Source organism: Coregonus clupeaformis, chromosome 5 (assembly GCF_020615455.1).
Source record: "Coregonus clupeaformis isolate EN_2021a chromosome 5, ASM2061545v1, whole genome shotgun sequence".
Classification (NCBI taxonomy): Eukaryota; Metazoa; Chordata; class Actinopteri; order Salmoniformes; family Salmonidae; genus Coregonus; species Coregonus clupeaformis.
This window is the reverse complement of record NC_059196.1, coordinates 42,172,403-42,188,146: the sequence shown is the minus strand read 5'-3', so window position 1 is coordinate 42,188,146 and position 15,744 is coordinate 42,172,403. Positions and strand designations below refer to the sequence as shown.

Here is a 15,744-nt window from a genome sequence, read left to right as displayed (position 1 = left end):
AACCTCTAGCAATCTCTCTCTCCTTCTCCTGCTCTCTCCCTCAACCTCTACCAATCTCTCTCTCCTTCCCCTTCTCTCTCCCTCAACCTCTACCAATCTCTCTCTCCTTCTCCTTCTCTCTCCCTCAACCAATCTCTCTCTCCTTCTCCTTCTCTCTCCCTCAACCTCTACCAATCTCTCTCTCCTTCTCTTTCTCTTACCCTCTCTCTCTGATATTCTATGTGAGAAGAACCTAGCTAGAACACCAGTAGAGGTCAGTGTGCACAACTGATGATGCTCTGCTCTGGTTGTTGTCATCTCTGAACAGGGCCACTGTCAATCATCCAGCTATAGTGGGTTCTCCAGAAAAACAGGAAATAGAGTGGTAGCTCTCATGGTTGGCTTTTCCAGCTGAATGATTTCAGTAGCTCCTAATGCTGTGTTAGTGCCCCTGAGTCCTTACTAGAGTATAAATAATAATATAATGTGCCATTTAGCAGACGCTTTTATCCAAAGCGACTTACAGTCATGCGTGCATACATTTTTTTTTTGTGTATGGGTGGTCCCGGGGATCGAACCCACTACCTTGGCGTTACAAGCGCCGTGCTCTACCAGCTGAGCTACAGAGGACCACGATCAGATGTATCAGATGGAGATGAGATGATGGTCAGAATATTACTTACTAGGGTATCAGAGGGAGATGAGATGATGGTCAGAATATTACTTACTAGGGTCATATTACTTACTAGGGTATCAGAGTGAGATGAGATGATGGTCAGAATATTACTTACTAGGGTCATATTACTTACTAGGGTATCAGAGGGAGATGAGATGATGGTCAGAATATTACTTACTAGGGTCATATTACTTACTAGGGTATCAGAGGGAGATGAGATGATGGTCAGAATATTACTTACTAGGGTCATATTACTTACTAGGGTATCAGAGGGAGATGAGATGATGGTCAGAATATTACTTACTAGGGTCATATTACTTACTAGGGTATCAGAGGGAGATGAGATGATGGTCAGAATATTACTTACTAGGGTATCAGAGGGAGATGAGATGATGGTCAGAATATTACTTACTAGGGTATCAGAGGGAGATGAGATGATGGTCAGAATATTACTTACTAGGGTCATATTACTTACTAGGGTATCAGAGGGAGATGAGATGATGGTCAGAATATTACTTACTAGGGTCATATTACTTACTAGGGTATCAGAGGGAGATGAGATGATGGTCAGAATATTACTTACTAGGGTCATATTACTTACTAGGGTATCAGAGGGAGATGAGATGATGGTCAGAATATTACTTACTAGGGTCATATTACTTACTAGGGTATCAGAGGGAGATGAGATGATGGTCAGAATATTACTTACTAGGGTCATATTACTTACTAGGGTATCAGAGGGAGATGAGATGATGGTCAGAATATTACTTACTAGGGTCATATTACTTACTAGGGTATCAGAGGGAGATGAGATGATGGTCAGAATATTACTTACTAGGGTCATATTACTTACTAGGGTATCAGAGGGAGATGAGATGATGGTCAGAATATTACTTACTAGGGTCATATTACTTACTAGGGTATCAGAGGGAGATGAGATGATGGTCAGAATATTACTTACTAGGGTATCAGAGGGAGATGAGATGATGGTCAGAATATTACTTACTAGGGTATCAGAGGGAGATGAGATGATGGTCGAATATTACTTACTAGGGTATCAGAGGGAGATGAGATGATGGTCAGAATATTACTTACTAGGGTATCAGAGGGAGATGAGATGATGGTCAGAATATTACTTACTAGGGTATCAGAGAGAGATGAGATGATGGTCAGAATATTACTTACTAGGGTCATATTACTTACTAGGTATCAGAGGGAGATGAGATGATGGTCAGAATATTACTTACTAGGGTATCAGAGGGAGATGAGATGATGGTCAGAATATTACTTACTAGGGTATCAGAGGGAGATGAGATGATGGTCAGAATATTACTTACTAGGGTATCAGAGGGAGATGAGATGATGGTCAGAATATTACTTACTAGGGTCATATTACTTACTAGGGTATCAGAGGGAGATGAGATGATGGTCAGAATATTACTTACTAGGGTCATATTACTTACTAGGGTATCAGAGGGAGATGAGATGATGGTCAGAATATTACTTACTAGGGTCATATTACTTACTAGGGTATCAGAGGGAGATGAGATGGTGGTCAGAATATTACTTACTAGGGTCATATTACTTACTAGGGTATCAGAGGGAGATGAGATGATGGTCAGAATATTACTTACTAGGGTATCAGAGGGAGATGAGATGATGGTCAGAATATTACTTACTAGGGTCCTATTACTTACTAGGGTATCAGAGGGAGATGAGATGATGGTCAGAATATTACTTACTAGGGTCATATTACTTACTAGGGTATCAGAGGGAGATGAGATGGTGGTCAGAATATTACTTACTAGGGTCATATTACTTACTAGGGTATCAGAGGGAGATGAGATGATGGTCAGAATATTACTTACTAGGGTCATATTACTTACTAGGGTATCAGAGGGAGATGAGATGGTGGTCAGAATATTACTTACTAGGGTCATATTACTTACTAGGGTATCAGACAGGGGAGATGAGATGATGGTCAGAATATTACTTACTAGGGTCATATTACTTACTAGGGTATCAGAGGGAGATGAGATGATGGTCAGAATATTACTTACTAGGGTCATATTACTTACTAGGGTATCAGAGGGAGATGAGATGGTGGTCAGAATATTACTTACTAGGGTATCAGAGGGAGATGAGATGATGGTCAGAATATTACTTACTAGGGTATCAGAGGGAGATGAGATGATGGTCAGAATATTACTTACTAGGGTATATGATCTATGCCCCCCCACTAACTGCTCTATGTCCCCCCCCAGTAACTGCTCTATGTCCCCCAGTAACTGCTCTATGTCCCCCACTAACTGCTCTGTGTCCCCACTAACTGCTCTATGTCCCCCCCCACTAACTGTCTGTCCCCCACTAACTGCTCTATGTCCCCCCACTAACTGTCTATGCCCCTACTAACTGCTCTATGTTCCCCACTAACTGCTCTATGTCCCCCCACTAACTGCTCTATGTCCCCCCACTAACTGCTCTGTGCCCCCCACTAACTGCTCTATGCCCCCACTAACAGCTCTATGTCCCCACTAACTGCTCTATGTCCCCCCACTAACTGCTCTATGTCCCCCACTAACTGCTCTATGCCTCCCCCACTAACTGCTCTATGTCCCCCCCACTAACTGCTCTATGTCCCCCCCAGTAACTGCTCTATGTCCCCCCCACTAACTGATCTATGTCCCCCCCACTAACTGCTCTATGTCCCCCCCACTAACTGCTCTATGTCCCCCCACTAACTGCTCTATGTCCCCCCCCACTAACTGTTCTATGTCCCCCACTAACCTGCTCTATGTCCCCCACTAACTGTTCTATGTCCCCCACTAACTGTTCTATGTCCCCCAGTAACTTGCTCTATGTCCCCCACTAACTGCTCTGTGTCCCCCACTAACTGCTCTATGTCCCCCACTAACTGCTCTATGTCCCCCACTAACTGCTCTATGTCCCCCACTAACTGTCTATGTCCCCCACTAACTGCTCTATGCCCCCCACTAACTGCTCTATGTCCCCCCCACTAACTGTTCTATGTCCCCCCACTAACTGTTCTATGTCCCCCCCACTAACTGATCTATGTCCCCCCCCACTAACTGTTCTATGCCCCCCCACTAACTGTTCTATGTCCCCCCCACTAACTGTTCTATGTCCCCCCACTAACTGTTCTATGTCCCCCCACTAACTGCTCTATGTCCCCCCCACTAACTGTTCTATGCCCCCCACTAACTGTTCTATGTCCCCCCCACTAACTGCTCTATGTCCCCCCCACTAACTGTTCTATGTCCCCACTAACTGTTCTCATGTCCCCCCACTAACTGTTCTATGCCCCCCACTAACTGTTCTATGCCCCCCACTAACTGCTCTATGCCCCCACTAACTGCTCTATGTCCCCCCACTAACTGATCTATGCCCCACTAACTGATCTATGCCCCCCCCACTAACTGTTCTATGTCCCCCCCACTAACTGCTCTATGTCCCCCCACTAACTGCTCTATGTCCCCCCCACTAACTGCTATATGCCCCCCCACTAACTGCTCTATGTCCCCCCCACTAACTGCTATATGCCCCCCCCACTAACTGTTCTATGTCCCCCCACTAACTGTTCTGCCCCCCACTAACTGCTCTATGTCCCCCACTAACTGTTCTATGCCCCCCCACTAACTGCTCTATGTCCCCCACTAACTGTTCTATGTCCCCCCACTAACTGTTCTATGTCCCCCCACTAACTGCTCTATGTCCCCCCCCACTAACTGTTCTATGTCCCCACCACTAACTGCTCTATGTCCCCCACTAACTGTTCTATGTCCCCCCACTAACTGTTCTATGCCCCCCACTAACTGCTATATGCCCCCACTAACTGTTCTATGTCCCCCCACTAACTGTTCTATGTCCCCCCACTAACTGTTCTATGTCCCCCACTAACTGCTCTATGTCCCCCACTAACTGTTCCCCATGTCCCCCCACTAACTGCTCTATGTCCCCCACTAACTGCTCTATGTCCCCCCACTAACTGCTATATGCCCCCCACTAACTGTTCTTATGTCCCCCACTAACTGTTCTATGCCCCCCAGTAACTGCTCTATGCCCCCCCCAGTAACTGCTCTATGCCCCCCCCTCCCCCAGTAGCTGCTCTATGCCCCCCACTAACTACTCTATGCCCCCCAGTAGCTGCTCTATGTCCCCCCACTAACTGCTCTTATGCCCCCCCACTAACTGCTCTATGCCCCCCACTAACTGCTCTATGCCCCCCCACTAACTACTCTAGCCCCCTTAGCTGCCTCATGCCCCCCACTAACTGCTCTATGCCCCCACTAACTGCTCTATGCCCCCCACTAACTACTCTATGCCCCCCAGTAGCTGCTCTATGCCCCCCACTAACTACTCTATGCCCCCAGTAACTGCTCTATGCCCCCCAGTAGCTACTCTATGCCCCCTCTCCCCCAGTAGCTACTCTATGCCCCCCAGTAGCTGCTCTATGCCCCCCAGTAACTGCTCTATGCCCCCCAGTAGCTACTCTATGCCCCCCAGTAACTGCTCTATGCCCCCCAGTAGCTACTCTATGCCCCCCACTAACTGCTCTATGCCCCCCACTAACTGCTCTATGCCCCCAGTAGCTGCTCTATGCCCCCCCAGTAACTGCTCTATGCCCCCAGTAGCTGCTCTATGCCCCCAGTAGCTACTCTATGCCCCCCAGTAGCTACTCTATGTCCCCCCCAGTAGCTACTCTATGCCCCCCAGTAGCTACTCTATGCCCCCCAGTAGCTACTCTATGCCCCCCCCAGTAACTGCTCTATGCCCCCAGTAGCTACTCTATGCCCCCCAGTAGCTACTCTATGCTCCCCAGTAACTGCTCTATGCCCCCCCAGTAGCTACTCTATGCCCCCCCGTAGCTACTCTATGCCCCCCCACTAACTGCTCTATGCCCCCAGTAACTGCTCTATGCCCCCCACTAACTGCTCTATGCCCCCCCACTAACTGCTCTATGCCCCCCCCAGTAGCTGCTCTATGCCCCCCTCTACTAACTGCTCTTATGCCCCCCAGTAGCTGCTCTATGCCCCCCCACTAACTGCTCTATGCCCCCCCAGTAGCTACTCTATGCCCCCCAGTAACTGCTCTATGCCCCCCACTAACTACTCTATGCCCCCCCACTAACTGCTCTATGCCCCCACTAACTACTCTATGCCCCCCCACTAACTGCTCTATGCTCCCCCACTAACTACTCTATGCCCCCAGTAACTGCTCTATGCCCCCACTAACTGCTCTATGCCCCCCACTAACTGCTCTATGCCCCCCAGTAACTGCTCTATGCCCCCCACTAACTGCTCTATGCCCCCCACTAACTGCTCTATGCCCCCCCCAGTAACTGCTCTATGCCCCCACTAACTGCTCTATGCCCCCCAGTAACTGCTCTATGCCCCCCACTAACTGCTCTATGCCCCCCACTAACTGCTCTATGCCCCCCACTAATTGCTCTATGCCCCCCCACTAACTGCTCTATGCCCCCCCACTAACTGCTCTATGCCCCCCCACTAACTGCTCTATGCCCCCCCACTAACTACTCTATGCCCCCCCACTAACTGCTCTATGCCCCCCAGTAACTGCTCTTGCCCCCCACCCCCCAGTAACTGCTCTATGCCCCCCACTAACTGCTCTATGCCCCCAGTAACTGCTCTATGCCCCCAGTAACTGCTCTATGCCCCCACCCCCCAGTAACTGCTCTATGCCCCCCAGTAACTGCTCTATGCCCCCCACCCCCCAGTAACTGCTCTATGCCCCCAGTAACTACTCTATGCCCCCGTAGCTACTCTATGCCCCCCAGTAACTGCTCTATGCCCCCGTAGCTACTCTATGCCCCCAGTAACTGCTCTATGCTTCCCCCAGTAGCTACTCTATGCCCCCCAGTAACTGCTCTATGCTTCCCCCAGTAACTGCTCTATTTCCCCCATTACAGGGGGATCAGATCTTCAGCCAGTCGGACGGAGCTGGTGTGCAGGGCGTATGGAGAGGTGTACACAGCCGTGACCAGCCCAGCCAACAGCTACAAGGAACCAGACAACCTGGTACCACGGTCTCCTCAGCAGGTCCAGGCTCTGCTGGTCTAACCAGAGTTAACCTGGTCTCAAATGGTCTCACCTAGGCTCTACTGTCTATCTGGACCACGTGAAGCCACACGCCGGTGGTGAAGGATGCAAGGCCAGTGGCTCTATGAAGTGGACTGTTATATACAATTGTTGTATGATAAGGTATAACCTGTATATGTAAATAGTATTGGGAATAGATTGGGTTTAACAGGGTCTCTTTGGGAAATGTTCTAATTACAAAGAGTCAACAACAATGGACTTGCTTGGGGAGTGACACAAACCAGCTGAAACTAGAGCAGACAGAGAGGTGTGTGTGTGTGTGTATTTTGGACTCTTGGTCTGCTGAGTGTTTCGTCCTCTCGTTCCTGTATCGCGGCATGAATCACAGTGTTTGCCAGGAGAGAGAACAGCTCGCACTGAAAAAAACAACAAAGATTTATCGTCCTGCTCCACGTGAATGGAGATTCCCACCGGCTCAGAGAAACTATTTCACTGCTTTGACTCCTCTCTCTCTCTCTCTCTCTCTCTCTCTCTCTCTCTCTCTCTCTCTCTCTCTCTCCGGTCTATAATCAGAAACAGATCTTTCTTTCTTCTCATTAAAATACCCTCCAGTGTGCTTCAGATGTTTGTGTGCCGCCTCTTTTTTCCTCTCCTTCTGAAAGAGATAGTTAAATGACATTTTGCGGCTGTGGCCTCGTTGAGACTAGGGCCAATCTGGGACAGGCTGAGTGCATTACACAAGACAATGGAGCTTTCATGTGTCTCACGGCCCGATCGTGTGTTTGTGTGTGTCAGCAGTCACGCCATCATTTAATTGCAGTGAAAATGCCTGCCAGGCTCAATTTGACAGCTATATTTAGGCTGAGGAGTAGACGAGATGATATGATGGTGATATGATATTGCATACAGGCTATTAATAGTCATTCTCAGCACGTTAAGAAAACAGCTCTCAATACTGTAGTGTTTCAGAGATAAGAGACTGCAGGAAGAGAAGGAAAGGAAGGGGTGGTTCTATGAGACTGCAGTATGTTGGGTGTTGGATGTATTGACGTGGTTGGTTGTTGGGTGTATTGACGTGGTTGGGTGTTGGATGTATTGGTGTGGTTGGGTGTTGGATGTATTGACGTTGTTGGGTGTATTGGCGTGGTTGGGTGTTGGGTGTATTGACGTGGTTGGGTGTTGGATGTATTGACGTGGTTGGGTGTTGGATGTATTGACGTGGTTGGGTGTTGGATGTATTGATGCGGTTGGGTGTTGGGTGTATTGATGCGGTTGGGTGTTGGATATATTGATGCGGTTGGGTGTTGGATGTATTGACGTGGTTGGGTGTTGGATATATTGACGAGGTTGGGTGTTGGATGTATTGATGCGGTTGGGTGTTGGATGTATTGGCGTGGTTGGGGGTTGGATGTATTGATGTGGTTGGATGTATAGGTGTGGTTGGGGTTGGATGTATTGACGCGGTTGGGTGTTGGATGTATTGACGTGGTTGGGTGTTGGATGTGTTGGCGTGGTTGGGGGTTGGATGTATTGACGTGGTTGGGTGTTGGGTGTATTGACGTGGTTGGGTGTTGGGTGTATTGATGTGGTTGGATGTATTGACGTGGTTGGGTGTTGGGTGTATTGATGTGGTTGGATGTATTGACGTGGTTGGGTGTTGGGTGTATTGACATGGTTGGGTGTTTAATATATAAGTGTTGGGTGTATTGATGTGGTTGGGTGTTGAATGTATTGACGTGGTTGGGTGTTGGGTGTATTGACGTGGTTGGGTGTTGGATATATTGACGTGGTTGGGTGATGGATGTATTGACGTGGTTGGGTGTTGGATGTATTGACGTGGTTGGGTGTTGGATGTATTGACGCGGTTGGGTGTTGGATGTATTGACGCGGTTGGAGGTTGGATGTATTGACGTGGTAGGGGGTTGGATGTATTGACGTGGTTGGGTGTATTGATGTGGTTGGGTGTTTGATGTATTGACGTGGTTGGGTGTTTGATGTATTGACGTGGTTGGGTGTTTCATGTATTGACGTGGTTGGGTATTGGAACGTATTGACGTGTTTGGGGGTTGGATGTATTGACGAGGTTGGGTGTTGGATGTATTGACGCGGTTGGGTGTTGGATGTATTGACGTGGTTGGGTGTTGGATATATTGACGTGGTTGGGTGTTGGATGTATTGACGCGGTTGGGTGTTGGATGTATTGACGCGGTTGGGTGTTGGATGTATTGACGCGGTTGGGTGTTGGATATATTAACATGGTTTGTTGGATGTATTGACGTGTTTGGGTGTTGGATATATTGACGCGGTTGGGGGTTGGATGTATTGACGTGGTTGGGGGTTGGATGTATTGATGTGGTTGGGTGTATTGACGTGGTTGGGTGTTGGATGTATTGACGTGGTTGGGTGTTGGATGTATTGACGCGGTTGGATGTTGGACGTATTGACGTGGTTGGGTGTATTGACGTGGTTGGATGTATTGATGTGGTTGGGGGTTGGATGTATTGACGTGGTTGGGGGTTGGATGTATTGACGAGGTTGGGTGTTGGATGTATTGACGCGGTTGGGTGTTGGATGTATTGATGAGGTTGGATGTATTGACAAGGTTGGGTGTTGGATATATTTACGCGGTTGGGTGTTGGATGTATTGACGAGGTTGGGTGTTGGATGTATTGACGCGGTTGGGTGTTGGATGTATTGACGTGGTTGTGGGCAGAATGACATGAGAGTATCTAAAGTACTGTGTAGTAGATGATCTGTCTACCTCTCTATGTATTCTAAGATCTGGAGTAGTAGATATATTTTCTAGGATCTGAAGCAGTGGAGGCTCCTCAGAGGAGGAAAGGGAGGACCATCCTACTCAGTGAATTTTAATAAAAATTAAAATAGTGAAACGTTAAAAACGTTATCCATTTTAGATACACTACCAGTCAGAAGTTTGGACACACCTACTCATTCAAGGGTTTTTCTTTATTTCTACTATTTTTACATTGTAGAATAATAGTGAAGACATCAAAACTATGAAATAACACATATGGAATCATGTACTAAACAAAAAAGTATTAAACAAATCAAAATATATTTTATATTTGAGATTCTTCAAATAGCCACCCTTTGCCTTGATGACAGCTTTGCACACTCTTGGTATTCTCTCCACCAGCTACCCGGACTATTTGCACTGCCCCCCCCATCCTTTTACGCTGCTGCTACTCTGTTAATTATTTATGCATAGTCACTTTAACTCTGCCCACATGTACATATTACTTCAACTACCTCAACTAGCCGGTGCCCCCGCACATTGACTCTGCACCGGTACCCCCCTGTATATATAGCCTCCCTACTGTTATTTTATTTTACTTCTGCTCTTTTTTTCTCAACACTTTTTTTTGTTGTTGTTTTATTTTTACTTTTTTGTTAAAAATAAATGCACTGTTGGTTAAGGGCTGTAAGTAAGCATTTCACTGTAATGTCTGCACCTGTTGTATTCGGCGCATGTGGCCAATAAAATTTGATTTGATTTGATTTGATTTGGAATACTTTTCCAACAGTCTTGAAGGAGTTCCCACATATGCTGAGCACTTGTTGGCTGCTTTTCCTTCACTCTGCAGTCCGACTCAAACCATCTCAATTGGGTTGATGTCGGGGGGTTGTGGAGGCCAGGTCATCTGATGCAGCACTCCATCACTCTCCTTCTTGGTAAAATAGCCCTTACATAGCCTGGAGGTGTGTTGGGTCATTGTCCTGTTGAAAAACAAATGATTGTCCCACTAAGCCCAAACCAGATGGGATGGCGTATCGCTGTAGAAGGCTGTGGTAGCCATGCTGGTTAAGTGTGCCTTGAATTCTAAATAATTCACAGTGTCACCAGCAAAGCACCCCCACACCATAACACCACCTCCTCCATGCTTTACGGTGGGAAATACACATGCGGAGATCATCTGTTCACCCACACCGTATCTCACAAAGACACAGCGGTTTGAACCAAAAATCTCAAATTTGGACTCCAGACCAAAGGACGAATTTCCACCGGTCTAATGTCCATTGCTCGTGTTTCTTGGCCCAAGCAGGTCTCTTCTTCTTATTGGTGTCCTTTAGTGGTGGTTTCTTTGCAGCAATTTGACCATGAAGGCCTGATTCACACAGTCCCCTCTGAACAGTTGATGTTGAGATGTGTCTGTTACTTGAACTCTGTGAAGCATTTATTTGGGCTGCAATTTCTGAGGCTGGTAACTCTAATGAACTTATCCTCTGCAGCAGAGGTAACTCTGGGTCTTCCATTCCTGTGGCGGTCGTCATGAGAGCCAGTTTCATCATAGCGCTTGATGGTTTTTGCGACTGCACTTGAAGGAACATTCAAAGTTCTTGAAATGTTCCGTGTTGACTGACCTTCATGTCTTAAAGTAAAGATGGACTGTCATTTCTCTTTGCTTATTTGAGCTGTTCTTGCCATAATATGGACTTGGTCTTTTACCAAATAGGGCCATCTTCTGTATACACCCCCTTACCTTGTCACAACACAACTGATTGGCTCAAACGCATTAAGAAGGAAATAAATTCCATAAATTAACGTTTAAGAAGGCATACCTGTTAATTGAAATGCATTCCAGGTGACTATCTCATGAAGCTGGTTGAGAGAATGCCAAGAGTGTGCAAAGCTGTCATCAAGGCAAAGGGTGGCTATTTGAAGAATCTCAAATATAAAATCTATTTTGATTTGTTTAACACTTTTTTGGTTACTACATGATTCCATATGTGTTATTTCATGTCTTCACTATTATTCTACAATGTAATATACCAACAGTAATATATAACAGTAATATACCAACAGTAATATACCAACAGTAATATATAACAGTAATATACCAACAGTAATATATAACAGTAATATATAACAGTAATATACCAACAGTAATATATAACAGTAATATTCCAACAGTAATATATAACAGTAATATACCAACAGTAATATATAACAGTAATATACCAACAGTAATATATAACAGTAATATACCAACAGTAATATATAACAGTACTATTCCAACAGTAATATATAACAGTAATATACCAACAGTAATATATAACAGTAATATACCAACAGTAATATATAACAGTACTATACCAACAGTAATATACCAACAGTAATATACCAACAGTAATATACCAACAGTAATATATAACAGTAATATACCAACAGTAATATACCAACAGTAATATACCAACAGTAATATACCAACAGTAATATACCAACAGTAATGTACCAACAGTAATGTATAACAGTAATACACCAACAGTAATATACCAACAGTAATATACCAACAGTAATATACCAACAGTAATTTATAACAGTAATATATAACAGTAATATACCAACAGTAATATATAACTTTCATATATAAGAGTAATATATACTTGATACTTGTTACTACATGATTCCATATGTGTTATTTCATGTCTTCACTATTATTCTACAATGTAATATACCAACAGTAATATACCAACAGTAATATACCAACAGTAATATATCAACAGTAATATATCAACAGTAATATATAACAGTAATATATAACAGTAATATACCAACAGTAATATATAACAGTAATATACCAACACTAATATACCAACAGTAATATACCAACAGTAATGTATAACAGTAATACACCAACAGTAATATATAACAGTAATATATAACATTAATATACCAACAGTAATATATAACAGTAATATACCAACAGTAATATATAACAGTAATATATAACATTAATATACCAACAGTAATATATAACAGTAATATACCAACAGTAATATATAACAGTAATATACAGACAGTAATATACCAACAGTAATATATAACAGTAATATACCAACAGTAATATATAACAGTAATATACCAACAGTAATATATAACAGTAATATACCAACAGTAATATACCAACAGTACTATATAACAGTAATATACCAACAGTAATATATAACAGTAATATACCAACAGTAATATACCAACAGTAATATATAACAGTAATATACCAACAGTAATATATCAACAGTAATATATAACAGTAATATATAACAGTAATATATAACAGTAATATATCAACAGTAATATACCAACAGTAATATATAACAGTAATATACCAACAGTAATATATCAACAGTAATATATCACAGTAATATATAACAGTAATATACCAACAGTAATATATAACAGTAATATACCAACAGTAATATACCAACAGTAATATATCAACAGTAATATATAACAGTAATATACCAACAGTAATATACCAACAGTAATATACCAACAGTAATATACCAACAGTAATATACCAACAGTAATATACCAACAGTAATATATAACAGTAATATACCAACAGTAATATATAACAGTAATATACCAACAGTAATATATAACAGTAATATACCAACAGTAATATATAACAGTAATATACCAACAGTATTATACCAACAGTAATATACCAACAGTAATATATAACAGTATTATACCAACAGTAATATACCAACAGTAATATACCAACAGTAATATACCAACAGTATTATACCAACAGTAATATACCAACAGTATTATACCAACAGTAATATACCAACAGTAATATATAACAGTATTATACCAACAGTAATATATAACAGTAATATATAACAGTAATATATAACAGTACTATACCAACAGTAATATATAACAGTATTATACCAACAGTAATATACCAACAGTAATATACCAACAGTAATATACCAACAGTAATATATAACAGTAATATACCAACAGTAATACATAACAGTAATATACCAACAGTAATATATAACAGTAATATATAACAGTAATATACCAACAGTAATATACCAACAGTAATATACCAACAGTAATATACCAACAGTAATATTTAACAGTAATATACCAACAGTAATATATAACAGTAATATACCAACAGTAATATATGACAGTAATATACCAACAGTAATATACCAACAGTAATATACCAACAGTAATATATAACAGTAATATACCAACAGTAATATACCAACAGTAATATATAACAGTAATATACCAACAGTAATATACCAACAGTAATATACCAACAGTAATATACCAACAGTAATATATAACAGTAATATACCAACAGTAATATACCAACAGTAATATATAACAGTAATATACCAACAGTAATATATAACAGTAATATACCAACAGTAATATATAACAGTAATATACCAACAGTAATATATAACAGTAATATATAACAGTAATATACCAACAGTAATATACCAACAGTAATATTTAACAGTAATATACCAACAGTAATATATAACAGTAATATACCAACAGTAATATATGACAGTAATATATAACAGTAATATACCAACAGTAATATATAACAGTAATATACCAACAGTAATATTTAACAGTAATATACCAACAGTAATATATAACAGTAATATACCAACAGTAATATATAACAGTAATATACCAACAGTAATATATAACAGTAATATACCAACAGTAATATATAACAGTAATATATAACAGTAATATACCAACAGTATTATATAACAGTAATATACCAACAGTAATATATAACAGTAATATACCAACAGTAATATATAACAGTAATATATAACAGTATTATACCAACAGTAATATATAACAGTAATATACCAACAGTAATATATAACAGTAATATATAACAGTAATATACCAACAGTAATATACCAGTAATATATAACAGTAATATACCAACAGTAATATACCAACAGTAATATATAACAGTAATATACCAACAGTAATATATAACAGTAATATACCAACAGTAATATATAACAGTAATATACCAACAGTAATATATAACAGTATTATACCAACAGTAATATATAACAGTAATATATAACAGTACTATACCAACAGTAATATACCAACAGTAATATACCAACAGTAATATACCAACAGTAATATATAACAGTAATATACCAACAGTAATATATAACAGTAATATACCAACAGTAATATACCAACAGTAATATATAACAGTAATATACCAACAGTAATATATAACAGTAATATACCAACAGTAATATACCAACAGTAATATACCAACAGTAATATATAACAGTAATATATAACAGTAATATATCAACGGTAATATACCAACAGTAATATACTGACAGTAATATACCAACAGTAATATACCGTCAGTAATATACCAACAGTAATATATAACAGTAATATATAACAGTAATATACCGACAGTAATATATAACAGTAATATACCAACAGTAATATACCAACAGTAATATTTCAACAGTAATATACCAACAGTAATATACCAACAGTAATATACCAACAGTAATATATAACTTTCATATATAAGAGTAATATATACTTGATACTTGTTACTACATGATTCCATATGTGTTATTTCATAGTATTTCATTATTCTACAATGTAGAAAATAGTAATTAAAAAAAATAAAGAAAAACCCTGGAATGAGTAGGTGTGTCCAAACTTTTGACTGGTAGTGTAAAACTATACTAAATATATTCACGTCACCAAATAATTAATTAAAACACACTGTTTTGCGATAAAGGTCTACAGTAGCATATGTATATTTATTCAATTAGTCTTTCTATCCAGATGTCTATTTGTATATCCCCAAGCATCTATGCTTTACTGTAGGCTTTACTATGCAATAGGAAGTAACTAAATGCACCAAAAATGTCTCAAATGTCCTCTATGTCATCATGATACTTAAATGCTATTTATCAAGTTTATTCTGATGATCCGTGTATTTGTATGTATATGTGCCTTCGGAAAGTGTTCAGACCTCTTATTTTATTACGTTACAGCCTTATTCTAGAATTGATTAAATTGTTTTTTTCCCCTCATCAATCTACGCACAATACCCCAACCATGTCAATTATGGGGTATTGCAAATTTATTAAAAATAAACATTTACATAAGTATTCAGACCCTTTACTCAGTACTTTGTTGAATCACCTTTGGCAGTG

General features: G+C 41.0%; 1 protein-coding gene across 2 annotated transcripts in view; it reads left to right on the top strand.

Moving 5' to 3' along the window:
* The window catches only part of cog6 (component of oligomeric golgi complex 6), a 115,346-nt gene that overhangs the window by 70,558 nt on the left and 29,044 nt on the right, over nt 1–15,744 (top strand). The window contains exon 18 of one of the 2 annotated variants that reach the window (XM_045214527.1): nt 6,605–7,353. The exons of the other annotated variant lie outside the window; for it this stretch is intronic. Within the exon in view, the coding sequence (XP_045070462.1) occupies nt 6,605–6,788 (184 nt within the window). The 3' untranslated portion in view covers nt 6,789–7,353. Of the gene's footprint in view, nt 1–6,604; nt 7,354–15,744 lie in introns of those variants that run through there. 2 annotated transcript variants of the gene reach the window in all.